Below are 27291 nucleotides of genomic sequence, written 5' to 3'. Positions count from 1 at the left end.
GAATTGCACATTAAAATCCCAAATGTGCAAGAATTACTAATTCTAAATCCCAAGTACTAATCCCAAAATCTAAGCATGCTCTGATAACAAAAATGTTGTGACCCTGCATGGTATCACCTACTAACTGGTAACTAATAGCATGCATTAAACTTAATACAGCAAAATAACTTAACAGAGTAAAACGTGCGGAAACATAACCGTAAATTACATATCAGCTTAGTATAAAAGTGTCAAGCTTATTCATCAGTAGTTATACAACCATATCGAAATACTTAAAAGTAAACATTATACAGCTATATCGAATCCTGCTGTATAATTAACTCCTCAAGGCCTGCTCCCTAATCCTGCCTTGAACCACCAGCTCCGTCCATCCTGCGACCTGCCCCATGGAATAGGGTGTCCAAGATAACAACTAGGACGTGAGCACTAACGCTCAGTACATAAATATGAGTACACGTATAAATATGATGCATGCAACATGATGACTGGTAAAGGGTCATCTGAAAATTCATGCTCAGTACCGGTGCCACATGAGTGCTGCCACCGCACGGATCAAGCTCTCGGTGCAACCACACTCGTCAAGTACACCAGAGTAGTCAGACATAAATGTCCCCGCCATCGCGGTACTCTCAGTGACAGACTATCGAGTATAGAGCTGAGCGGCTCTATAATCAGGTATATCAAGGTATAGGCTCAACGTGTATATGCACATGACATATGAATATAGAAAGCGGTAAATCATATATCATGCCATATAATACTGCCAAATAAATGCAACATATAAGCATGTATACTCGCTGGCAATCTCAGTCAATGTGTACGTACCTCTAGGCTAGTTCAAGTATAGTAGGATCCTAGGTTCCAAGCCTATATTCAAAAGTTCATCGTATCACTACATAAATTCTATAAGCCTCAACTAAGCTAATAAGTACTCCCAAAACTTAAATAGATTCCCGGACCATACCTTCGTCCGTAGATAGCCCTTTGGAGTCGCTTGTCCCGGATGACTATAACCACTCCTTGGTTATTCCAGAAGTTCTATTATAACCGATAGGGCCCTCAAGTGTATATCTCACATTATATAACTAAAGAAGGAACCTTGGGAATTCGTATTTCAAAATAAAATCGAATGAGCCCTATTTATAGGAAAAGTTTCGGACGAGTTCGGGCCCTCCGAACCTGAGTTCGGATCGTCCGTTCCAACTCACTGTCTGCATGCGAGACACGTCGAGTTCGAATCGTCCGAAGTGCTCTAAGTCCGACACTTGTCAAAATTCATTGTTGAGTAATCCTGCCTACTTGGCACAAACAAGTTCGGGCCGTCCGAACTTGAGTTCGGATCGTCCGAACCAGCCTTAACTCTGAAGTCAACAAGCTCACCTTCGGAGCCCCCGGTGGTCAAGTTCGGGCCGTCCGAACTGGCTCAGACAATGAAATTTCATTTCTTGCTTCTGAAGTCCGATTAAATCCCGGAATTGGTTAATTACCAACCCTTAATTATGTTTAACATATTATTATCTTAAAATGAGTTCTGGGTTACTACATGTTCCTTCAACTCTCTCAATTCAATAGGTGTCATACGATAAGGAGCTTTGGAGATAGGTTGAGTACCTGGCACTAAGTCAATACTGAATTCGATCTCTCGAATAGGCGGCAATCCAGGAACATCTTCCGGAAACACATCCGCAAAATCTCTAATCACTGGTATATCAACCAATTCAGGGCTAGATTTCAGTACATCAACTGCATAGACCAAAAATCCTTCTGCACCTCTCTGTAACAAACGAGTCATAGATAACACTGAAATCAAAGGAATTCTAGATCGAGAACCCTTACCAAAAAAGTTTCCACTCGTCTGCCATTTCAGGTCTGAACCTGACAACTTTCTGAAAACAATCGACTGTTGCCCTGTACTTGGTTAAAGCATCTATACCAACAATACAATCAAAATCTGACAGCCCAAGTACAATACAATCGAACTCTAACAAATTTCCCTCAAAACAGAGTTCACAGTTCCTGACTAATCTGACAGAAACAATTCCTCCACCTAAAGGTGAAGTAACAGCTACTACAGTAGGCAACAACTCAGTAGGAAAAGCATGTAATAACACAAATTTCTCAGAGATAAAGGAATGGGAAGCAGCTGTATCTATCAAGGCATGAGCAGAATAACCAAAAATCGAACAGTTACCTACTATAACGTCGTCTGGTGCTGCATGAGCCTGATCCTCTGTCAGTGCAAAGACACGTGCCTGTTGTCTCGGAGGCTGGTTTGCACTAGAGTTACCTCCCTGTCTGTTCTGCTGCTGGGGCTAGAAAGAGTGCACTGCAGAAGACTGCCTCTCAGGCTGAGCTGTAGGTCGAGATGAACTTCCACTTTGAGCTCGATCTCTGTTACGCTGAGGGCACACCTTAGAGAAGTGTCCCGGTTGCTGACAGGTGTTGCAGTTCCCGAAGACTCCCACACACTGATCCGGTGAGTGTCTTCCTCCACACTTGCTGCAGTACATGGATGAAGATCCAAAACTTTGTCCTGAACCAAACTGTCGGGAACCACTGGAACTAGATAAACTGTTCCCCTGGCTCTTGAACTGTTTCCCACTTGCTTTATACTGATCCTTTATGTTTCCCCCACTGTTTCCACCTTCGTACCTCTGCTGTTGGTTCTGAAACTGAGGTGGCTGATTCTGATGCTGAGATGGTTGGTTCTGAAACTGTCTCTGCTGCTGAGACACCATCTTACTACCTCTCTGCCTCCACAAGCCTGCTTTCGCTTCCTTTGCATGATTCATGGCATCCGCAAAGTTATCTGGCCTAGCGGTGTTCACCAACGTGAAGATGTCGGGATTAGAGCCGTTGATAAACTGATCAGCTTTGGTTTCTTCACTGTCGGAAATGTGCGGGGCAAAACGCAACAACCTATCAAACTTGGCTACGTACTCCTCAATGTTCAGATTCCCTTGCCTCAGATTGGCAAACTCGGCTCCCTTGTCCTTTCGGTACGAAACAGGGAAAAACCGCTTATAAAACTTAGTTTTGAAAAGAGACCAATCAACAACTGTACCTCTGTTCTCCATGGATCTCTTGGTGGTGATCCACCAGTTCTTGGCAACACCACGCAGCTGATGAATGACTAACCTGGTTCGGCGGTCATCTGTATAATCCAGGGAATCGAACAGCTGATCAATGTCATCCAACCAACTCTCACAGTCAACTGGATTCTCAGTACCCATCAACAAAGGCGGATTAAAATACTGAAACCTCTTCAACAAGGTTTCCATAGGAGTCGCTGTAGCATCCAACTGATCAACTTCAGTACTAGCTTGCTCAGTCGCAGGAATAACTGGCGGTGGGTTTCTGTTTATCACTCGACGAGGACCCATCTGATAATCAAAGGTTAGGACACGATATATCTCAATTGCTACAATCGGTGCCCTTACAACCGCTTGGAATACCGGATACCAGTCGATAACAGAAACAGATATAACTCAAGTATATCATGATTTATTATTTAAATCACATAACCACGTAATTCAAATAATTCTCAAACAATAAAGCATGCTCGCATGGATTTAAGTACCAGTTAAATAATTCAAACACATGCGAGGAGCCAATACACGCAGACTCGATCTACCCCGCTCACTCTAGTTCAACCAAGAATCTTAACGCTCTGATACCACTTAATGTGAGACATCGGTTCTAAACAACTAATCTCGGGATTAAACAACAATAAGGCATTCAAGATCCAAGATTAAAAGCAATAAATTTTTTTTTTTGAAATAGTGCCTCGCTCGATCGGTAAGATCTAACCGATCGAGCGAGCAACTTAGCAAAAGTTACTGCCAGAGAAGACTCCCAGCTCCACTCGATCAGTAAGATCTTACCGATCGAGCGGCCACCAAAATTTCAAAACAAAAAATCAGCAAAAGAACCTTCGCTCGATCGGTTAAATCTCGCCGATCGAGCGGTGACAGCTCTGAATCAAAATAGCAGAAAACATGCTGGAAACTCAAGTCCAATACAATCAAAATACCAACATGCATTACAATCACAAATTATCCGAATAATACATGAAGGACTAGAGTTGATCAACTACTCGTAAGGCTAGAACATGCAACCAAAAAGTTCGCATAATCGATACAACATAAACCACGAAGTTCGAGATCTAAACACGTTCTAACATAAACTAGGTAGACATGCTGACACGACTCCTAGACCGAGTCCCACTACTAGCTCTCCCTCTTTTTGCTAACCAGGTCTTCGCTGACTTGATCCTGCCCCACCTGTTGCCAAGTACACATACAAAACAAAGCAACATCCGGATAAACCGGCGAGAAAGATACTCCCAGTAAAAGCAACATAACAAGTAATGAAATCAGTAAACATGCTTTCCAAACAACACGTAATGAATATCAACGTAATGAAATACATGTCTTTAAATCGGGATATCAAATCTGATAAACGAGGGATTGCTGTTTTGCTTATGGGATCCCGAGGATGAGATCACGTAACAACTCACCGACTCTCCCAATCAAAGTGGTGCCACGTATCCCACTCCCCTAGACTTTGAGCAACTATAATGAGTATGCTAGCACCAGGCGAAACGACTACGACCTAGGGCACTCAATCATAGTTCCCAAACGTCTAAACAAAAAGGGCGGTTCTGCCCGCTGAAATCAAAGTTGGCTCAAGATGAATGCATAACAAAACATAAACATAAGCCACGTAATAAGAGTTCATTCGATCAACAAAATACAAGTCCCACAAGCTAGAACAAGTATTGATGCAATATGTGATTTGAAGGGAAAACTCGAGAACCAACTGTCCCGAGTATGCTATCCCGCTAACGATGACTACTTTTACCTTTCAATAAAGTAGTTCCAACTCTGGATAAGCTACAACAAAAGATTGTATCAAAGACTATACAATCTAAACAACAACTATGGTTCAAGGTAAATCTCTTTACCGTTACTCGTCCAAACTCTTGACGATCAATTGCTGTTAACACTGGCTTCACAACTCCAAACGAATCTGTACGGAGACAAAAGATGATCAACAACAATGATCAAACTCACCAACCAAAGTTCAACAACCCGAAACGGTTTGAAATTCCAAAAACTTAAACCGACGGCATAACGGCTATAACTGAACAAACCGGAAATGCAGACAGCAGTTCAATAACGATAACAACTCGTATCAATGCTAATACTACCATAACAAGGCAAATCCAACAAATCTCAAAAACCACATTTTCGAAAATGGCTTCCAAAAATCATAACAAATCCGAACGTCGATCTAATTCAAAACCGACAGAAAATAAACGATCAAAACTCCGTCAAGAACAACATACTCGAATCTCAAGCAATTCTAACAACATCCAAAAACTAGAATGTATCCGATCGTATAAGGACTTACAATAAAACGGAGCTCTCGCTGCAGTGATCGATAATCTGCCTTCAGAAATAAATTCCAACGGCCGGATCGAGCTCGGACTGAATTCAGAAAGCTTGTAGGCTCAATGAATCGGCTTCAATGGAGGAGGCCTTCTTGGAGAAGATGAAGGAGACTTTTCAACTTAAATCTAAGTGTAGATAATATATAAAACTCAATATTTGCGTTTTAGTCCCTGAAAATTCAAAATTTTGCAAAAAGGACCCTGATCAAAATCAAGTCGGCTCTTGAACTCTGAAATCTTTGATTAACTCAAATAAACTCATTTAAGATAAAAACGGGGCATTACATTTTACTACTGCACTATGTGATTTAGGTGCCAGTATTAATTTAATGTCATTATCTATTTACAGGGCCTCGGAGTTGGGAGAGATGAAATCGACCATGATTTCATTGCAGTTGGTGGATAGGAGCATTACATACCCACTTGGAATTGTTGAAGATGTTCTATTCAAGGTGGATAAATTCATCTTCCCAGCGAATTTTGTGATCTTGGACATTGAAGCGGATCATGATGCTCCACTGATTTTTGGGAGACCATTTTTGGCTACGGCGGATGCCAAAATTGAAGTGAAGAAGGGTGAATTGTCAATGGGTATGGAGTACAAACGAGTGATTTTCAACTTATTCACGAAAGCACCTAATCCACCTATAGAAGAATTGTGCTTAATTGAGCCAGTTGTGAAGTTGGAGAAGTTGGAGTGCCATCAAAGAGCCGATATTGAGGTCGAATCAAAGAAGAAAGCGCCAAGTTCATCAACGAAGATGGCCACGAAAATGAAAGCAAAATTTAAGAGGCGGTTCGTGAAATTTATTTGGCGAGTGAAAGAGAAAGGGAAGGATTAATATCGGTGAAAGTCAGGTTGACGACTCTAAACCAAGCGCTATTTGGGAGGAAACCCAAAATTTTTGTGTTATTTTATTTTTTTTTTCATTTTTTTATTTTTATCTAATTTATGCTTTAATTTTTGTTAATTAGTTAATTTATTATTTTTGAATGTTATTGAGAATTTTGGAGGCTTAATAGTATAATATTGTTTTGAATTTGTGCAGGATTCAGAATTTCTGCCAGAAGGTAATGCGCGCCCGCTCAAGCTCCAAGCGCGCTCGCTCTGAACTGTGATGTAAAATCCGAACGTCGTGCACCCCTACTCGTCACCTATCTAGTGCCCGTGCATCCTCTTCGATCCTTTGATGCTTAAAAGTGCAAACAACATGCGCAATCGCGCACATCAACCGCGCAAGAACAAGAGCAAACACGCATCCCTTCTACGCAATCCAAGCGCAATCTTGCGAACTATCTGCGCAAAACTCAGCGCACACAGCAACACTAACAGCGCAGCTTGATGCGCAATCGCACTCCTACCAGCTGCTGCAACCTTGTGCGAACAAAATCCCCATCTGCGTTTCACCTTGCGCAATCGCGCAAGATAACCCCTTCACCTAGAGCAAACAAAAACTCCATCTGCGCCTCTCGAAGTGAATGTGCAGCCTCCTTCTTGCTCATTAGCGCAACTCTTATGCGCAAGACTTGAGCAAACACGCACCCTTGCCAAGCCCTTCCTTAACCTCTCTGAACCATGCGCTACCCAACTCCTCAAGGACGAGTAGCCTACAGCAAAAGTGCAAAACACTCCTTGAGATACTGCATCTTCAGCTGCTACATCCCATGCGCAATCGCACTAAGGAAGGGCGCATCACTCATGCTCCAACAACTTCACTTTCATGGGCCATCGAGTCTCCTCTTGGGCTTGTCACATCGAGCACACCCTCTTTTTTCCCATACATTAAGCGTTTTATCTTGTTTGCTTTGGTTTTATTTTTGCTTCTTCACCATGTGCATGTATTCTTTTCAGGTTAAATTGGATGTTAAGTCGTGTATCTCCACCACCTCTCCAATGGTCTTGCGGTTGCGAATTATTTTTCATGCATATGATGATGGTTACGCCGAGTCCTGATGCTCGGTATCGAAGGTACGCGTTCCTTGTTATTTTTATTGTTTTTAATTATTAGGGACAATGATTAAACTAAGTTTGGTGGGGTGAATCAGTGTTTGATTTAGTTGTTTAGTTGTTTGATTTAGTTGAGTAGTTGAGTTTTATTGTGTGTTTTATAGTTAAAATTCTGTTTGAGTTTATTTGTGTTATGAGAGTAGAGTTTAAAAGAAGTCAAGAAATAATGGAATGCATGGCTGATGAATTTTTTTTTTTTGTGTTATAACTGAAATCCATGACTGTCTACCTATCTGACAAATTTTTTTGAAAAAAATGGAACCAATTAGGTGAACATTTTCTTATATACTCTGTGATTAATACTTGAATCTGATTTTTGAAACATACAAAATAGAGATGATTGAGGAATTGTTTGGATCTTTGGGCCTGAATTTTATTGAATAAATTTTATCCTTAGTTGCTTATTTGAGCTTACATGTATATTAGTACAATGAGGTATAAAAAATCTGAATTTGTTGGAAAATCATCGTTTACTGCTAATGATTATTCTTTTCTGCATTGATTGAGATTTGTATGATTTAATTGTGGATTGAGACTTGTCTAGAACTAGTTCGGACACTCTTCGAGGCGAAATACGGGCATAACTGTGATTAGGAATGATTTAGGCAATTTTTCTGAAATTGTTTGAGCCTTTCAAGCTACCCATTAATGCATATTATCCCTAGTACCTTGTTTGAGCCTTATTAAAAATCGAATGGCATGTGTGTAAATGTGTGATAAACCCCCATTCGTCATTGTTTCAAGGTCCTACATTGACTACCTATGAATAGTCTAAACACTATTTCCTACCTTTAAGTAATTTGAATGCTAAAATGTTATGTGCTCCTATTTTATATTTGTGAATATGGAATGGTGTGGTGGAAAAGATTTTAAAATGAAGAAGGTAGTTGTGAAAAGAAACAAAGGAAAAAATGGTAGAAAAGAGTTGAAAATGGTGTTTGAAAAAAAAAAAAAGTTGTGAAAGAAGTTGTGAAAAATTTGAAAAATCTGAAAAATCAATGAAGTGAAAAAGAAGTGTCAAATTGTTAATGAAAAAGAGTCGAAATTAAAGTTTAAGCATAAATTACTCCTTATTTTGAATTCTTAATCTTTTGTTTGAAGCCATGAGCCAGGCCTTGCATTATAAGCTAATTAAGTCCTATTGACCGAGTCTCAATTGCCCAATATACTAGTGGAGAAGAGTTGCGAGAATTTAGCCTATGGATTGTTGATTGATACTTTTAATGATTATGAATTTTGATCGAAACACGCACACACTATTATTCTTTGCATTTACCTGATTGTGAGTGTTTTTTATTAATATCCTTAATTTTGATCCTTTGCTACCTTGAAAAGTCCTCGTGATCTATGAATGTGTGAATTGAACTTGGATAAGGGTGTTTTGAAACGTGAGTTGCGGAGATTGTAAGTTTATGCGGTTATTTGGTTATGATTAAAATATTCAAGTGTTAGCAGGTTGGATGAGATTGAATTTGAATTTTTGAAATTATTTCTGAAGACATTGCTCCATAATATTTCTTGTTGTTTTTTGGTGATTTGAGTTTTTGGAATATATTGTGTTAATAGTTTTGTTCGGGACTAGCAAAAGTCTAAGTTTGGGGGTATTTGATAAATATATTTTATACACTTAATTTATATATGATTCTAATTGTTAATTATTTGTTTCGAGCAGATTTATGTATGGATTTTGTTGTTTTTGTGTTTGTAGGAGATTATTGAATTTATGTGAAAAAGAGAAGAAAATAAGAATTTAGAAGAGAAATTAATAAAAGAAGAATTAAAGAGGAAAGGAAGCTGTGAAGAAAAGAACAGAAAAGAAACGAGAAAAGTTATTGGGCTTGAGTTATTGGGCTTGGAAGATATTGTTAGCGCTTCTTTAAGCGCTAAAGAGAGGAAGAGAAGAGCAAACGTGCAGCTTTCTGTAAGATTTGAGAATTCGAGATCAGAGACTTATGCGCGCCCGCGTGAGATTTCTGGAACGCCCACGCCTGATGAGATTTCAGCGTTTTAAAATTATCGGGAAGGAAATTTTTATATTTTCTTGGGCTTTTAATTTCTACATATAAATGGATGGAAACGCATACATCAGAAGGGGGAAGCCGCCACACACACACACATCATACGTATATCAGAGATTGAAGATTGAACGTGATTGTGTGAATTTTCTTAGGAACGTGCGGAGCTTAACTTGAAGAATGAAGACGGAGATCGATAATTCGGACACGGCGTCGACGACAGATTTGTTTTCTATCTTTTATTTAATTCTGAATATGTCTGGATTTCTTAATATGATTTTTTTTATTCAGAATTTTATTATGAACTAATTTTTTAGAGTCTAGAGGTTGGATGAACCTGGTGTAAACACTTTCATGAATTTTTGATTTGATTGAATTGAGTTTCTTCTAGATTAATTATTTTTTCTAGAATTGATTGTCTTTTCAATTACTTGATCAATAATTGATTTGTAATATTTATTTGAAATATGGCACTCGGGAGAGGAGATTTTGAATAGGACCAATAGAAAATACATTGTTAATTATTTATATTGCTCGGGAGAGTATATAATTTTAACAGAGCTTTTAAAAAGAACATTGTTTTGTGATAGATCACTGCAAGTAGATTCTTAATTGGGATATTGGAATTGAATTGTAGTTGATAAAAATTATTTGTTACTCGGGAGAGGGAAATAATAAACTTAAGTGTTCTTGGTTATTAATTGACTGGAATTCATTAAACTAAATTAATTAGGATTGATTGTTGTTGAAACCAGGTGAAATCTAAACCTCTAGACCATTTTTTTTCTGATTGATTATTTTTTAAAGTTGTGTGCGTGCAATCAAAAACTCATTTAATTAATTTATTTTTCTGCAAAATTCTAAGATTTTGATTTTCTAAATAAAATTAAGACTATTTTATTTACAAGAACTGAATATTTTTATTTTACTCTATGTGGGAACGATACTTGATTTTTTACTATATTAAAACTTGACACTTGTACTCTTGCGAGCATTTTTCACAACACCTAGGACTTACCCCACTGCCTACAACTGAGACTCTTAGTTCTCTACTTATTCAGCCCTCGACTGAATTCAGATTATAGAGGTTAACAGTACCTCAACTGAATGAATAAAATATATAACTCATCTGAAGACCCAACCTTCAGCCTTCAACAACAATAAAAAAAACATCAAAAATCGATGGAATCAACAATCAAATGCACAATAATTTTAAAATTCAAAGCTAAATGGGAAGAGTTGTAACAGAAAAATCAAGGAGAATAATGGCTCATGAAAGGGGATAAATGGCCATGAATGAGAGAACTTTCAGCTGTATTTTTGCAACCTATAAATATACATCAGCTGAAGGGAGAAATCACATATGCTAAGTTCAGTAAGTGTGGATTTTGGCTTGAGCAAATTGCATTTTTGGATCATATAGTTTCAGCTAAGGGAGTTGAGGTGGATCTGTCTAAGGTGGAAGCAGTTTGGAATTGGGTTACTCCAAAGAATGCTACAGAGATACGGAGTTTCTTGGGTTTAGCAGGCTACTACAGGCGGTTTATTCAGGATTTCTCCAAGATTGCTCTACCATTTACATATTTGACCCAGAAGGGTGTGAAGTTCGTGTGGTCAAAGCAATGTGAGAAAAGCTTCGAAGAGTTGAAGGAGAGATTGATGACAACATCAGTGCTAGCAATTCCAGAAGGCACGAATTGTTTTTGTGGTTAACACCGATGCTTCTAAGAGTGGATTAAGGGCTGTTTTGATGCAGGATGATAAAGTGATAGCTTATCACGAAAACTAAAGATTCATGATAAGAATTATCCAACTCATAATATTGAATTGGCTACAGTTGTATTTGATTTGAAGCTATGGAGACACTATTTGTATGGTGAGAAGTGCCAGATTTTCACCGACCACAAGAGCCTAAAGTACTTCTTCACTCAGAAGGAGTTGAATATGAGGCAGATATGGTGGTTGATATTGGTGAAGGACTACAACTGTGACATTAAATACCATCCAGGTAAGGCGAATGTAGTAGCAGATGCTTTGAGCCGCAAATCTGCGACATTGAACCAGTTGAAAATTCAACAAGATTTAATTACAAATTGAGCGGATGAAATTGGAGGTATCTGAACCAATGGAGGTAGGCACTCTATCAGCCTTAACGGTAGTGTCAAGTTTGCTTGATGGAATTCTAGCAAGCCAAGTTTCTGATGAACAGCTGATGGCGTGGAAGAATAGAGATGAGACTAAGGGTGGTACACTGTATACCGTCAAAGATGGAATTGTTCATCACAAAGGTAAAATGTGGGTGCCAGCAGTAGACTCGCTGAAAGTAGAAGTGATGACTAAAGCCCATACTATTCCGTAATCCCTTCATTCAGGGAGTACGAAGATGTATAAGGACCTGCAATCCTTATATTGGTGGCCAGGTGTGAAGAAAGACATTGTAAGATTTGTGATTGAATGTTTGACATGTTAGCAGGTGAAGATTGAGCACCAGAGGCCAGCAGGACTTCTGAACCGTTTCCTATACCCACATGGAAGTGGGAAGACATCACTATGGATTTCGTGGTAGGATTGCCAGTTACACCACGAAGGATGAACTCGATTTGGGTGATAGTTGACAGGTTAACGAAGTCAGTTCATTTTTTTCCAGTCAGGAATAATTTTTTGATGAATCAATATGCAGAGCTGTACATTCGGGAAATTGTCAGATTGCTTGGAGTTCCAGGGAGAATAGTGTCTGAGAGAGATCCTAACTTCACCTCGAATTTTTGGGAAAGTTTACACCGAGGTTTGGGAACTAAGTTAGCTTTCAGCACAGCTTTCCACCCTCAGACAGATGGTTAGTCAGAACGAGTGATCCAGATAATCGAAGACATTTTGAGGGCCTGTACGATCGATTTTGGAGGAAATTGGGAGTCGAAATTACCTTTAGTAGAGTTCACTTACAACAATAGTTATCAAGCAACTATTGACATGGCTTTGTTTGAGGCATTGTATAGGAGGAGATGTAGGACTCCCTTGCACTAGGATGAAGTTGAAGAGAGAGCTGTTTTGGGGCTAGAGATAGTGACTCAGACTGTGGATTTGATAGCCAAAATTAGGGACAGAATGTTGACAGTACAAAGTCGACAAAAGAGTTATGCCAAACAACGGCGTAGGGATTTGGAGTTTGAAATAGGTGACCATGTATTCTTGAAGGTGTCACCTTGAAAGGGTGTTATGATGTTTCGAAAGAGACGTAAATTGATTTCCAAGATATATAGGACTTTTCGAATCCTAGAGAAAGTTGGGGCTCAAGCTTACCGAGTAGCTCTACCTCAAAACTTGGAGGGTGTGCACAACGTCTTCCATACCTCATATAATGCCCCAAATTTATCTTAATTGAGTTTATTTGATATAATCGGATATTATATAATTCAAGAGCCGATTTGATTTTGATCAGGGTCTATTTTGAAATTTTCGAAAATTTCCGGAACTAAAATGCAAATGTGAGATTTTATATAATATCTAGGCTTGGTTGACTTGTCTTCACTTCTCCAAAACCTCCTCCATCTCGCCTTCCATCATTGTTGAGCTCCAAAGCGCCTTTCAAGCTTTGTGATTTCATTTCCCGATCGATCCGTCCGTTATAATTTATTTTCGAAGGCATATTCGTGATCCCGACAACGAGAGCTTCGTTCTATCGTAAGTATTTCTCCGATGAGTTATATTTCTATTTTCGAATATTGTTAGAATCGACTGAGTTTCGGCTATGATGTTCTTGAACTAGTTCTTATCGTTTATTCTTAGTCGGTTTTGAAAAAGAGCGTCGTTCGGATTTGTTATGATTTTCGGAAGCATAATTCAAAAAAATGGATTTTGAGATGTGTTGGATTTAAATTGTTTTGGATGTTTTAGCATTGGTTTGAGTTATTTGCAATGTTGTACTGATGTCTGTGTTTTCGATTTGATCAAATATAGCTGTTATGTCGCCGGTTTGAGTTTTGGAATTTTGAACCGTTTGAATTGTTGAACTTTGGCTATTGGGTTTGTTCGTTCTTGTTGATCTTCTTTTGCCTCCGTACAGATTTGTTTGAAGTTGTTGAGCCCAGAGTTAGCAGAAGTCAATCGTCGAAGAGATTAGACGAAGAGCGGTAAAGAGTTTACCTTGAGCCTTTGTTGTTTTGGTTGAATGGATTTTGATATAACCTCTTTTGTAGCTTATCCAGAGTTGGATCTAATTGAATCGAAAGGTACAAGCAGACATCGTTTTAGCGGGATAGCACACTCAAAACAGTTGGTTCTTGAGTTTCCCTTAAATCACATATTTGCATCAATACTTGTTCTAGAATGGGAAACTTGTATTTTGTGATTGAAGTCTTGTTATTATGTGAATTATGTTTTAATGCAATTGGTATTTCTATATGTATTCATATTGAGCCTAAATCTTTGATTTCATCGGGCAGAACTGCCCTTTTTGTTTAGACGTTTTGGGGCTATATTGCGAGTGGCATGAGTTTTAGAAGTTCACCTAGTGTCAGAATACTTCTTATAGTCATACCAAAGTCTAGGGGATAGAGATACGTGGCACCACCTCGATCGGAAGAGTTTGTGAGTTGTTACGTGATCTCATCCTCGGGATCCCAAAGTATAACAACAATTCCTTGAGTATCAGAGTTGATATCTATGTTTTAAAGACATGCATTTCATTCGCATTAACATTGAGTATGTTGTCTGTAGATCATGTTACTGATATATTACTTGTTATTGCATGTTATGTTGCTTTTACTGGGAATATCATTCTCACCGGAGTTATCCTGTTATTGCTTTGTTTTGTATGTGTACATGACAACATGTGGGGTAGGATCGAGTCAACGGAGACTTGGTTAGCATCGAAATCAAGGATTAGAAGTGAGACTCGGTTTAGAAGTTGAATCAGCATGTCAATCTAGTTTATGTTTTGAAGCATGTTTAGAACTCGAACTTGTTTGATGTTTGTAGTATCTAATATTCGAATATTGTGGATTGATTGTTGTCATTGCAAGTTTTATATTCATCGTCATGTATTGAATGAATTTTGGAGTTGAGTTGGTAAGTTTATTTCTGAAGTTTTTGTACAAAGCTGCCTTCGCTCGATCGGTAGAGATTAATCGATCGTGCGAGGTAGTTGTGGCTTATGTTCTGTTTTTGTCAAAGCTTGCCCACTCGATCGGTTGCATTTTACCGATCGAGCGGAGTAGGTGATGAGGCGGGCAGCAGAGTTGGAAATCATGCTCGCTCGATCGGTTGAGTTTTATCGATCGAGCGACACCCTGTTCTTCAAAAAAAAAATTCTTTTATTGCTTTTTAATATTGGATCTTGTATGCTTAATTATTGTTAATCCGGGATTAGATGTTTAAAACCGATGTCTCACATCTCCATGCTGAGAAAATATGTGGCGAATCTTTCCCATATTATTCGCCATGATCCAGTGGAATGGACGTCAGACTTGTCCTATGAGGAAATGCATGTTCAAATCTTGGACATACAAGTTCGTAGGTTGAGGAACATAGAGATTCCAATGGTGAAAGTCCTATGGCACAACCAATTGGTTGAGTAAGCTACCTGGGAAACCGAGCGGGATATGCGGACACGCTATCCTGATTTTTTTGGTAAGTCAAATTTCGGGGACGAAATTCCTTAAGGAGGGTAGAGTTTTAAGGTCCAAAACGTCCATTAGCTTAATTACAATAAATTAATTTAAATTATATGATTTAATGCATGTTATTTAAAATATTTAATTGTTATGTTTAAGTATGTGATTTATGTTAATGCCTGAGAATTTTATGTGATGTGTTATGATTTCAAAGTTTCCAGGTTGGTATTTAATTTTGGATCGTAGGGACGAGTCTAGCCTTGGAATGAGTTAAGAAAATATTTTATTGAAATAAAGTTTAAGTTGATGCAGTGTAATTTATTAATTATAGGAGTTAAAATTTTAAAGACTTTTAAATGTAACTAATGGGCCGTGTTGGGAGCCCATTAGTCACAAAACAATTCAAGTGTTCAACTTTTATTCATTAGAACGTTTTCAGTCTTCCCCTCAAAATCTCTCTCGCTCAAACACTGCGATCTCAATGTTAGGGTTCTTCATTCTCAAGGCTAGATCATCCTTCCGCCCAGGTTAATTCCAATCAAACGATTCAGGAAAGTTTTTACTGTTTGGAAACTCATTCAAGAATATATTTATTTTTAAAGGTAAAGTACCCTATGAGATTCTTGATGATTTATGCATGTTTCTAGAAAATTCATGAGTATGTTGTTTAATTGTGAAACGTGAGGCGTTTTTGATGTTTTCGGTACAAGTTTATTAGATGTAAGGGCATAGATATTTGAAATCCAAAATTTTGGGTTGAGTGTGTTGGGGGTCGAATTTTGATTCAAATCTTTGAATTATTGGTTTGATGAATGAGTTTTGAAGTGTTCTTTGAAGATTTATTGGAGTATAGAAGTGTTCTTCCATGGTTTATGAAGGTTGGTAGATATTGTAAAAATTTTCAGAATTTTTCGAAGTGTCCAGACCATCCGGACGTGGGTCCGGGTCGACTATGCCTCTAAAAATCGGAATTTTCTTGTGCAAGGACGTTGGCACGGGGTCTGTGCCCCATCCAGACATAGGTCCGTGCAAGGGTCCGGAATGCCACTGTTCCAAAATTTTAAAATTTTGTTTTAGGGGTTTTAAATTCATGTTTATGCTATTTTATGATGTCCTAAGTATATTTAAAAGGTTTTATGCAAAAGTTTCAAGTTTTTAAATATTCGGGACCGACGGAACAACTCACGTAGACCGATTATACTATGTAATGCATGTTTTTGTTTTAAACCTTCATGAAAACCATTTTTTCTATGAAAATCATGAAATGTTGGAAGTATTTTATGCATGAATGGTTCTCACATTGGTTTATGCATGCATGACATTGTTTTATAAAAGTTCATGATTACGGAAGAATAATGTTTATGACCATGAAGTATGGTATGAGGAATGACATGATGTATGAAAAATATTTTGATGGTTTATGCGTCTTGTGGTAATTATACGGGGTATGCACTTCGGGATGAGCTTCGAAGCGGCTATCCAAAGAATGAAAGTTTACGGGCGTAATTTCATATGCTTGTTGTACAACAGGAAACTATGAATGACTCATTATGAAGGTTACCACAATACACATACTTCATTACCCCTAAATGTTTTATGTTATGGCTTCATCAAGATGCATTGATTTTAAGTTTTGCATGAAAGTCTATGTTAATGTTTTTCCACTTAAAGTTTTAGAAAAAAAAATCCTCTTTATACATTATTCTTACAGAGTCTTTAGAATCACTATACTTGAATGGTGCATGTAACGAGGATATCGATACCTTTATCGATGACTATGTTGGTGGACATGAAGAGGAGCCGGGGGTCGATCCAGCAGGCGATGCATGAGTGCGAGGCTTATGAATGAGAGTTGATCCAACAAACTTTTATGTTTATGAAGGGAAAACAAGTTTTGATTTTTAACTCAATTCAAATGCAATAAAATGCAATGCATGTCATCAGGTTCAAGATTATCTAATCCGATAATCAAAGGGAAATTCTTCTCTAATTGGGATCCCGAGGTAAAATATCACAAAAATCACACCGACTCTCCCCCCGAGGTGGATGATGTATATTTCAATCCTCTAGATTCCGGAGCAACTATAGAGAGTTGTTCGGCCATTGTAGTAATTCGCCTACCAATGCCACTCAAATATAATTCCCAGAACGTCTAATTCCAAAGGTAATAAAATCTTTCGGCTCAATATGAATGCATATGGTAATCGTAATACGTTTAAGAAATTTAATCAATGCATTCAATCAACCTAAATAGGTAATCATGCATGTATGTGATTTAGGAACTCGAGAATCAATCGAAACTCGAGTATTCCTCCCTTTTCAATCGATATCATATTTTAACTCTTCTTTAATTCGACGTAGCTTCCAATCACGATCAAGCTACAATAATAAGAATTCTAACCAAATCCATTCAATCTTAATTCAAAGAATAGGATCAACTCGATACCAAACCTCGATCAACTCTTCAACAATTCGGATTCTGTCAGTTCTGAACTCCACGATCTTCAACCAAATCTGTACAGAGATATAAAACAATCCAATATAAATCCATCCAATTCAAATTAATTCATAGACTTAATTCCAACTCCTAAAATCCAAAATCTCAAACCGACGGCATAATAGTTATAATATGATCAACCGATAATCACAGACAAAAATAAATAGATCCAATACAACTCCCAACATCAATTATTGTTGTCTGTGATTATCGATAGATCCAATACAACTCCCAACATCAATAATTCATCTAAAACAAACCAATTTCAACAAATCTAAAAACCCAAATTTTCGAATAAAGCTTCCAAAAATCATAACAAATCCGACGACGTTCTTTTTCCGATCCGACTTCAAATATACGATCTATCTTAGCTCAAGAACAATATATCCGAATTTCATCCAATTCTAACAACATCCCAAAAACGAAGTATACTGGATCTAAGTAAAACTTACGGTACAATGGAGCTCACATAGCCACAAACGTGAATCTGCATTGGGATTAAAATTCTATCGGACGGATCGAGCACGAAATGAAATCTAAAAGCTTGAATGGGGTGTTTTGTTCATCTATGGAGGGAACGGCCAAGAGAGAAGATGGAGGGAGGAAGGAGGAAACTTATTCAAAAGGTAAGGGTCAAGTGTTATATAATAAATCCCATTTTTGCACTTTGGTCCCTGAATTCTTCAAAAATTGCAATTCAATCTTTATCGAATAACAATTAAATCCTCAAATTTCTTAATCTCTGATTATCCATATTAATTTCCTAAAATCTCGATTAGGCTAATTTTGGGGCGTTACATTTTACCTCTCTTAAACATGATCGCTTGATTAATTACCATTTAATCATTAATTCTAGATACGGGTCACTACAGAGAGTTCAACAGAAAGTAAACAACACAACAATTTGTTTCTGGATGTTCGGAGTCTCAACTGCTCTTAGGTCACCCCTTCTTCTATTTTCAAAAGGTATCACTAGAAAACTTTGACTAAACAGTCCACCTCAGCTAGGACTTCCCCCATTGTCTACAACTGAGACTCCTAGTTCTCTACTGATTCATCCCTTGACTGAATTCAGGTTACAGAGGTTCTCAGAAACTCAACTGAATGAAGAGAATATATATAACGCAACACTTAACACAATGTGATCCTAAAGATCCGATATACTTGATGCATGTGTTCAGTGTTCTTCGACTCTTTGATATGATCTGCAATGTAAGCTTGGAACTCCTCTACTGATTGTATATGAACAACTGAAAGTGTTTAGTTGTTTTAGATGCATTTTAAGTGTCTGTGAGTTCTTGTGAGCCAGCCAGTTCTTCTACTAGTTGTGGTCTCTATTTATAGAAACAAGAAAACGATCATCTTGATTCAAATAGATATCCGTTGGATTGTAGCCGTTTTTTTTTCTTTTAGTTCACTGTAAGAAGGTACACTTTTGAGACTGCACATTTCTGAGTGTATCAGTGTACAAAAGACCTCGTCCAAAGGTTAATAGCTTAGACTGGTTCTTGGAGAGCATCTGATCTTCTGCTTCTGCTTTTGCTCTTGTGTGTTACTGCTCTTGTGCGCTTATGCTCTTCTGTTCTTGTGCACTACTGCTCTTCTGCTTCTGCTCTTCTGCTCTGATACAAAGTAGTTTGTCAAACACTAAAACTTAGATACTTAAAGCCCTAACAAATTCTAATTGGGTTAATCATAAAACTGAGTAAGAGAGATCATCTAATAAGAAAAAACCAAGCATTCTCCTAAAACTAAAAATCCAAATAGGAAATTCTTATCTAATAAATCCATTTCAAATTCTTATGCCAAAAGACGTTTTGGACAAAATTTATATTTCTATTCTTACTTGTTATTCATTTAAATAAATAATTTTAATCTAGTTCTATTTATATTACTCAGTTCGGAACAAACCCTTAAGGAAATTTAGTTTTAAACGAACAGAACTTGATTCCATTTTTTCATTAAAAAAATATGACGTATGGGCAGCCATTATGTAATGTATGTATAAAAAAGGTAATTCCGTTCATTCTCTTTGAGGTTTATGATCATAATTACAAAATAAAAAATTTTATGAGACGATTTCATAAATCAATCATGAGATGTATTTTCTATACGATCCAACAAATTAAAAAATATTATTTTTTATGTCAAAATTATTACTTTTCATTATTGTAGATATGTGTCGGATTGATCTTAACACAAATATAGATTCGTGACTCATGAGATTATCTCACATAAGAGCGGCTCCTTACAAAAAAAAAAAAAACCAAATGAATTTAAAAATAACAACCACCTCTTAAAATTTTTAGGAAAAAAATCTCATGTGATGCCTCATAAATCAATTTTGTGAGACAAATTTTCAACTTAACCCGAGCCATAAAAAATTATTAAATTTTGTGTCAAAAACATTTTTTTATTGCGAATATAAGTGAATTCGACCTGTATAATTGATATAGATTAGTGAGACCTAAAAAAAACATATTCTAAAAATTTTACTTATCCTACATGATATCCTTCCTCACATGATAACTCGAGTTTTTGCTCAAAGTTTTATCGATTGTGCGGACAGTTTTATTATAGTTTTTATCTGAATCTAAGATTGTACTTGTACTCTTAAAAAAAAAAAAACTTGAGCAAAAATTGGTTGTATTTTTTAGGTCATCTTCAACCCATTACGCTATCTTAGTGTAACACTAACTCCAAGATAGTGTACTTCCCACACCAAATACAAAAACCATCTCCAACCCATTCACTCAAAACTCTACACTAAAAAAGAATGTTCTCGAAATATTTTTTATTATTTTATTTACAACAACTAATTTATTCCACCAAATATTTTTAACATAATAATTAAATATCATTAATATCTAAATAATAATTTCTACATAAATACTCAATAGAAATATTAACGAATTAAAAAATTTAACTAAATATATTTTAATAATTATTAAAATATTTAAGTTTATTTATTTTAATATTTAAACTTAGTATTTATTTTATGATTTTTAATTTTATTTTAAATCATTAAACTTCATTAGTAATTACAATCACACATAAAAATAATCTGAAGATAACAAACTGGAATAAAAAAATATTAAAATGATGCTCACAAAATAGAAACTAAACACAAATAAGTAAGTTTTAATTAACCGAATTACTATATAAATCCCATAAATGGTCGATTAGTGCATCTCGTAGTGCGAAGTGAGCCTCTCTATCCCTTACTTTTTTATACCGAGCAAGAAATTCTTGAAATCTTATATTTTGATCTGTAACCACTTCCACATTCGGAGTCGGTGCTTCCATCGCATCTTGTATTGGTGTATCCAAGTCACGCTCATCCTCGATGATCATGTTGTGCATTATAGTACAAGCATTCATTATATCATGCAACTGTTTTTTCTGCCAAGCACGTGCCGGAGATGCTACAATTGCAAATCGTGATTGAAGTACTTCAAATGCGCATTCGACGTCTTTTCTACATGATTCCTGTTTCATTGCAAAATATTTTTTTTTGGGACCACGTGGATCATGAATGGTTTGCACAAGAGTTGACCATTTAGGATATATACCATCCGCTAAGTAATATCCTTGATGATACTCTTTTCCCCCAATAAAGTAGTTTGCCGGAGGAGCGATGCCTTGTGCAAGATTTAAAAATAGATTGGATGCCTCGAGAACATTAATGTCATTGTTAGACCCCGACATAACAAAAAATGCATGCCATATCCATAGATCATAATCAGCAACTGCTTCTAAAATAATGGTCGGAGACCCACTACGGCCCGCATATTGTCCTGCCCATGCTGTTGGACAATTTTTCCATCTCCAATGCATACAATCCAAGCTTCCCAACATTCCAGGAAATCCACGTTTTTCACCAATACGCAGTAGTCTATCAATATCAGTGGGGGTAGGTGACCTTAGATATCGCTCTGCAAACACCTCTACAATATCTCGAGAAAAACGTTGAAGACATTGAATTGTAGTTGATTCTCATATCTTAATATATTTATCAGCAGCATCCGCAGGTGTGCCGTATGCCAACATCCGCATTGCACCTGTAATTTTTTTATTAGTAGAGAGTCCAATTCGACCAAGACCATCTACCCGTTGTGTGAAATAGCGATCGTGATTCTTCACAGCATCAGCAATACGAGAGAAAAGGCCCCGTGACATTCGAAAACTTCTTCGAAACATTACTTCATTGTATCTTGGATTCCCAGCGAAATAATCGTTGAATAGGTTACGATCAGCCATTTCTCTATCACGTCGAATTACGATATGCCCTGGAATCGACCCTCCATGTTTCACTTCAAATTCATATTGCTCAGCATATGAAGCTGCTAAAATTGTGTTATTGGTGGCTAGGCTCCCTAATAAATTTTCTGTTTCATGAATGGACTCAAAGTGATCTTGAATATGTGAATCAAATTCATCAGATGAGCTGGATGATGCTGAATGAAAAAAATGAAAATTTTGAAAATTCATATTGTATATTGATAGTTGGAAATTGGTACGTATGACATCCAACTCTTCGTATGATTTACATGTATAGCAAAACTAAAGCTATTAACATTATCTACATCAATAATCCAATCCAATTTATACATCGTCAGATTAGATTTTATTTAATCGGAACCGTGTGATCTTTATCTTACATCCAATAAATTATTTACATTGTCCGAGTACATTGAAATTGTCAATGTTGCGTGGGTACCAATGCCACAATAATGTCTTTTCATTTGTTTATATATATAAAAATAATTTTTTAATGTATGCTTTATATTATAATATTATTAAAAACTTATAATATAATTATTTAATATTATATAATAATGTACACAACAATACGTGTAACAATAAATTTATAATATAATTATATGTAAATTATATCTTTATCCTATATCCAAAAAATCTGATCATATATATTAACCGTCGGATTAGATTTCATGTAGATAGAAACCATAGGATCTTTATCTTATATTTTGGAAATCTGATTTGATTTATACACCGTCTGATTAGACTACATTCAATCACAACCATCAACTTCATATCATCTAGCTTCAATAAATTCATACGACCTAATTTATTTTCGAATCACCATTTCCAATTCTTATCTCCCAACATATTTTACTTTCAATGGCTACGAATGCACGATCTGTTTCTTATTCATTTCAAGAAGATATACACATTTGTGATGTTTATCTTGACATTTCTCAAGATCTTATCATAGGCATAAACCAATCGCGAAATCAATTCTGTGATCGTGTCGAGCAAAGCTACAACAATTCCAGAGCACCCGACATTACAGAAGTTCGTAACAAAAGATCTGTGCAATCTCGTATGGGGTTAATATTGTCGGCAATTAGCAAATTAAGAGCCTGCATCCAACAAGTTGAACTACTCCATCCAAGCGGTGCTTCAAAAATGGATATTGTGAGTTTTGTGTCATGGCATTTCTACACTTATATATTACTATAATTACTTTATTATATTTATCTTTACTTTAATTTTACGTACAGATTATCCGTGCAAAAGAGTTAATGAAACAGGATGCTAATTTCAAGAAAGGTTTTAAGTTTGATCATGTATGGACTATTATGAAAGATATGGAGAAATTTACAGCTTCACATATCCCGTCAAGTACACCAATTCAAAGAGGTATTGAATTTTTCGAATCTCCACAATCAGACACACAAGCAACAGATTCTCCCAAATCAGCGTCCCTTGGATTATCACCATTTGAGATTAACTTAAGTGATGAAAATAGTGGTGGTAGTTCATCACAGCGACCACTTGGAGTGAAAATATCCAAATTGAAAAAGAAAAAAGATGAATATATGTCACAAACAATTGAATCAATGAAATTAGGACAAGAAAAAATTCTTGAGATTATCCAACATGGAAATGCTTATCGTGAACAAAACAATGAATTACAACTGAAACGGATGTTGCAAACTGAACGAAAATTGGAACAAAATGAAACAAAAATAGAACAAAATCGACAAATGTTGGATCTGACCGGGTTTCAAGAAGAAAACAAAATTTTATTAATAGATCTCAACTCTATTCAAGATCGATCTTTGCGAGAAAACTTTCGGGCCGAACAATCAAGAATTTTGAATGAGAGGGAAGAAAGGAAACGTGCACGTGATAGTCTCAACTATGGCAAATATTTTGGTGACATTGGAGGATCCGGATCCAGCTTACCGCCTTTTTAAAGTTTCATTAATGCTTGTCATCCAATGTATTTTGGTTTATTGTGGTGTGATTTTTAATAATTTGTTGTTTATTATCTTGTTTAAGTTTATGTTGTATCGTTATCTTTGATTTTAAGTGTTGGTTAGTTTATTTTATTTTATGTTGTATTGTATTGTGATTTTCGAAAATTTAATGTTTTGTTATGTTTGTTTATTTCATTTTGTATCATTATCTTTGATTTTCAATAAATTTAGTGTTTGTAATCTTATTTTTTTTCTCAAAATTGTATTTTTATATTCGATGTTAATTAATTAAATTAAAGTTACAAATTTAGAGAATTAAAATTATTATTAAAATTCATTACACATAAAAAATAATATTAAAAACAATTACATATAACATTCGTAATTATGAAATTAAACTTTTATTATTTTATTCAACTAATAATATAATTCACGACTTAAATTTACTTATTTATTACCAAATAAATTTTTTTATCTAATTTATTTCATAAAATATTTATAAATACAATAATTTATATATTTATTAATTAATATTTTATTATAAAAAGAATAATTAAGTAAGGTGGTTATCTATTAACATTTTATTTAAAAAATTAATTATACATTTATTAAAAATATGATAAGATTATTCAAATTTTAAATCAAAATATCTTATAATTAATAATTAAAACAAATAAATTGTAATGGTAAAAACATAGAAATAAAAAAAGATATAAAATAAAATAAAAACAAATCAGATTATTTTTTAAAAAAAAAGAAAAGAAAGAAAAGGCCTACGCTAAAAATAACCTAGCGCTAGAAATAACGCCAACCTAGCGCTAGAAATAACAAATCAAATTTGGTGCAACAATGTTGCAATACGCCAACCTAGCGCTAGAAATAACGCTAGGTTGGAGAAGAAACCCAACACTATTTTGGCGTAATACGCCAAAATAGTGTTGGGTTGGAGGTGCTCTTAGTATTTTCATAAATCATAACTCTATCTAGAAGCTTTAATTATTATTTAGATTAAATATATAATTTTAATATTTAATAAATTTAATTTAAAATTACTATCATTTTTTTAATGCAATTTAATTAATGTTATAAGTTTGATAATAATTTTTATTAAATTATATATAAATAAATTAAAATAATAAAAAAAATTGCAATTTTATATATCAAAATTGATTAAAATAAAAATATTACATATAGAAAATCAAATACACCCTTGTACTTTTGATTATTTTCAATTTTTTATTACATATAAAAAAATCAAATAATAGGCTAATCATATTTTTCATATTCATTATCAATTTTTTTAAGATATAACAAATATTTCTCATTTTTGTTTTATTTATACACCACAGTAAAGTTCGAAGGAGGTAACCCTAATTTCTTAAACTAATTGGATATTTTTTGTAATAATAGAAAATATAAAAAAGAGTAAACGTAAGTAACCCATATAAAAATCAATATCCATATGAATTCTTCAAATCCAGATATACTTACTATGTTTGGATTAGTGGAATTAGACAGGATTTGATAGGATTTAGAATTAAAAATACCATTTTAGTGTTTGAGAAAATGAGATTCCAAGAAAGAATATTAAAATCCTTGGTGCTAGATAGGGAGAAAAATTCTCTCCTAGGGTTTCTTATGAATCTCTTGTATGACGAGAAATCTTACTCTACTACTGTAGGTACTTCGCCTGATCAATCTTTCCGGTTGTTCTAGGCATCGGGATTTCTAAATCCCACCTTGGACCCTGATGAGATCGCGAGACTTGTGAAGGACATAAGGTTATCACATAGTGAAGACCCAAAATTAAACCTAAAAGTGGATGAGATCAAATAAGGGGAAGAACGAGTGTCCAATTGTATGGCACGAGTCATATTACAGAAGGCAGTAAATCGTGACGTTTTTCGGACGCAAATCCCACGCATCATGCAATTGAAAAAGAAGGTCAATATAGAGCTACTTTTATCATCGATTTTACGTCGCTAAGTGATAGAAAGAGGGTGTTGAGTGAGGGGCCATGGAACTTCTTCCATGATATGATAGTTATCAAAGAACCACAAGGGCTAGAGGAATCACATGCTATGAAATTTTCGGAGATCTCGATGTGGGTATAAAGCCATAACGTACCCATAGAACTCCTTAACAACAACATCCTCGGAAAAATTGGATATCAAATCGGAATAGTAGAGGAAATTGATGAGGGGTAAAGCAGAAATTTCCTGGGATGTAGTGCGCGTATCAAGGTACGTATTAATATTACACGTCCTCTAAAAAAATGTGTATGTGTTGGTATAGAGGAATCGTGTAGTCACCCAACTCGGATCCACTACTAATTAGAGATTAAAGCTTAATAAAACATGCAATAACAGTAAATCAAAATTAACTGCGAAAACTTGAATAAATGCGGGCCGGTAGAATACAACCTACTAAACAATTTCATAATACAACCCAATTGAATAAACAAAGATAAGCCTAACAGGTAACCCTGATGTCTTTTCCTTGTTTACTGACTTCACCGAGTCTCTGGGTGTACTACCTATACCTGCATCTGCTCCGTCGAATGGGGTGTTCGGACAATAAAAAAATATTGGAAGTGAGCGCTAAAGCTCAATACGCTAGTACGGGTAAACATACAAACATGATGCATGCAAATGAAAGTTAGGGTATCATATTGAGAATCATATCCTGCTCAATCTAGGAGCCAAGTTATGTAGCACGCTGGGCCATCGCATCAGGAGGTGGCTCTCATACCATAAATTGTGGAAATATTCGGGTCCCAAAACTATGGTTCTCATCCACACATGCAATGGGACTGAGTAAATCCCCTATACTGGGTAAGTCAACAATACCGGCTAAATCAAGATGTATGCTCGTGCAGCATAACAGAAACATGCAATCATGACACATAAATGCAACATATAAGCATGCATACCCGCTGGCAATATCAGTCAGTACTTTACGTACCTTACTAAGGCAGTCCTAGAAGCATCCATCTAGGTTCCAAGTCTACCTTCCAACTCTATAAGTCTACAATGAAAAATAACTATGCATCACTAAACATGCTCTAAAAGCCTTAACTAAGCTAATAGATACTCCATAATATTTTTAGGGAACTCGGACCATACCTACATTCGTCGTCAGCCCGCTGATGGCGACTGCCCCACAATTTGGGCACAACTTCGCCACACCTTGTAGACTGACCCGCCAACTACCGGACCACCCTAGGTGACTAGAACACATAAAATATACTACTAAAGGAGAGGGAAATAAGTTGGAAGAGGTGCACAAATGAGACTCTCGGACCCTATACCAGAGTTCGGATGGTCCGAACTCCCCTTTCGTAGCGTCCAAACTCTGCATGTCCTCAACGTGTCCCTGACAGCACTTCGGAGCATCCGAACTGTACTTTGGATCGTTCGATCTCAATATTACGTCATTCGTGACGTCATTCTCTCGGACACGAGCGTCCGAACTCCT

General features: G+C 36.0%; 2 protein-coding genes across 2 annotated transcripts; both read left to right on the top strand.

Annotated features, from left to right (window-relative positions):
* The first annotated feature begins 10774 nt into the window (after positions 1-10774).
* On the top strand, positions 10775-11575 carry LOC140872480 (uncharacterized mitochondrial protein AtMg00860-like). Its single transcript, XM_073275326.1, has 2 exons — positions 10775-11168; positions 11487-11575. The coding sequence occupies exons 1-2, from the start codon at positions 10775-10777 to the stop codon at positions 11573-11575; spliced, it is 483 nt and encodes a 160-aa protein (XP_073131427.1).
* An 11154-nt stretch (positions 11576-22729) lies between these two features.
* LOC140872479 (uncharacterized) lies at positions 22730-23811 on the top strand. Its single transcript, XM_073275325.1, has 2 exons — positions 22730-23026; positions 23113-23811. The coding sequence occupies exons 1-2, from the start codon at positions 22730-22732 to the stop codon at positions 23809-23811; spliced, it is 996 nt and encodes a 331-aa protein (XP_073131426.1).
* Positions 23812-27291: the final 3480 nt, after the last annotated feature.

This window comes from Henckelia pumila, unplaced genomic scaffold (assembly GCF_033568475.1).
Source record: "Henckelia pumila isolate YLH828 unplaced genomic scaffold, ASM3356847v2 CTG_466, whole genome shotgun sequence".
NCBI lineage: Eukaryota > Viridiplantae > Streptophyta > Magnoliopsida > Lamiales > Gesneriaceae > Henckelia > Henckelia pumila.
Note: the sequence above shows the minus strand (reverse complement) of the source record. Positions and strands in the feature narration are given on the sequence as shown.